The following is a 1,710-nucleotide window of genomic DNA, read 5'->3' on the forward strand; positions in this document are numbered from 1 at the left end:
AATGTTTCAGACTTACACCAAGCAGAGGCATTACTTAAACACTTGGCTTTTATTACATAGAGACCAGCAACACAACAGTTTTGGTAACAGGCTTGCTGGAAGTTTCAATTTACCTCAGATTCTGCACAAAAACAATGAAATACCCTTCTGAAATGTACCTACAAACTAATAAGCGTTTCTTGCTGAATAAACACCAAACAAGATATCCATTTGCTCTGCCACACTGATAAACAAATTCATGCCAGACAAAAGACTTTGCTCACACTGTAACCCACTCTGTACCTGCTCAAATTTCAGGCAGCACAAGGTCTGCAAGACTCTACCCCTTGGCAGACCAAGGTCTGCTCTAGTCTAGACCATAACATCTGTCACAGTCTCAATCCGTTTATCATGGACAGACAAGATCTAAAGAGAATTCATCCTCACCACTCACTGATACAGCACCATAGTAATCAGCTGGTATTGCAAAGTTAGTATAAAACATTGTACTTTAAAAAGTTGTGTTTCTTTTTTTTCTTCAAAAAAAACCAAAAAACCCAAGCAAAACAGAGTATTATTTTTTAAACTACTGCATCCAACACTGGACATGAAAAAAAAGTCTGAAATTTTCAAGTTGGTATCTCAAGTTCCATACCTGTTACAAAATCCCTCAATTACAGGCAGTATTTTTGCTAAAGAATTCAGTTCTTCACAACACACTGTATTCAGATTCAAAATAGTCAGTTCATTAGTTAAAACAGGAGAGCTGGCACTTGCTCATAAGTTTTAAAGATTTTTCTCATCTAATGTGACTTATTACACTGCTTAAGATTAAAATACTTAAACGAACTTACACTTTTTCAAGAACAGACACATAAACCATATGGATACACACATAACTAAATCATAATTGTCAGACACACCATGCTACCCCTACCACTGACTTAATTAAAAAAAGAAGTGTTCCTACACATCAGCCTTTCAAACTACAGCACATAAGCTCTAGGCAGATTCCAGACATCTAAATGCATTCTTCACACATCTGAAATGTGTTTGCTGATGGCACCTTTTTTTTTTTTTATTTCGATGGCAGAAAAGTCTAATTGCCACTAGTTAAAAGAAGACCATTATTGCTTCTAAAACACTGATAAGCCAGAATTCCTACAAACAGGCCAAATTTAATAATCTAGGAAAGCAAGATGTAATTCTTGTCAGACAGACTGCCAAAATTATGACATGTTATTACCGCGCATACAACCGTACTTACATTTCGGTTAAATTTTGTGAAGGAATGGTGCATATAAAACCTGTGCATGTAAACAATTGCAGTATTTATCGTCAGCTGCGATCTGGAAGATTAAATTAAGGAACACTACACGTTCAGAAAACTGTTTGAAGGACCCGAAAGCAAGGCACTTTCTGTAGCTATCGCTGCTTTCGGCGCACAGGAGGACCGAATGCCGTGACAGCCGCGGGCCGGTGTCACACCCGCCTCGGCGGGACCAGCGCGGATCTCCCCATCTGCTGCGCAGACAATGTGGGCACTCCCGCCCCCGCCCAGCCACAGCTCACCCACTCAGCCAAAATTCCTCAAACACTGCCTACAGGGTTTCTGCTTTGTCCCAGTTCCATTATTTCGGTGTGGAATTCGATGTTTTAGTCTTATTCTGATCTCTTTTTTTGTTCACCTCGAATTAAGGCACAGCTCAAGAGGAGATGCCCGTTCCAAAG

At 39.8% G+C, this 1,710-nt stretch overlaps 1 protein-coding gene across 1 annotated transcript in view; it reads right to left on the minus strand.

Annotated features, from left to right (window-relative positions):
- LOC103775362 (cyclin-T2-like) overlaps positions 1 to 1,328 on the minus strand; it is a gene marked incomplete at both ends in the record, with an annotated part of 7,902 nt that extends 6,574 nt beyond the window's left edge. The window contains one exon of the mRNA XM_008942807.1: positions 1,247 to 1,328. Within this exon, the coding sequence (XP_008941055.1) occupies positions 1,247 to 1,328 (82 nt within the window). The remainder of the gene's footprint in view (positions 1 to 1,246) is intronic.
- Positions 1,329 to 1,710: the final 382 nt, after the last annotated feature.

Source organism: Merops nubicus, unplaced genomic scaffold, assembly GCF_000691845.1.
Source record: "Merops nubicus isolate BGI_N331 unplaced genomic scaffold, ASM69184v1 scaffold44666, whole genome shotgun sequence".
Classification (NCBI taxonomy): Eukaryota; Metazoa; Chordata; class Aves; order Coraciiformes; family Meropidae; genus Merops; species Merops nubicus.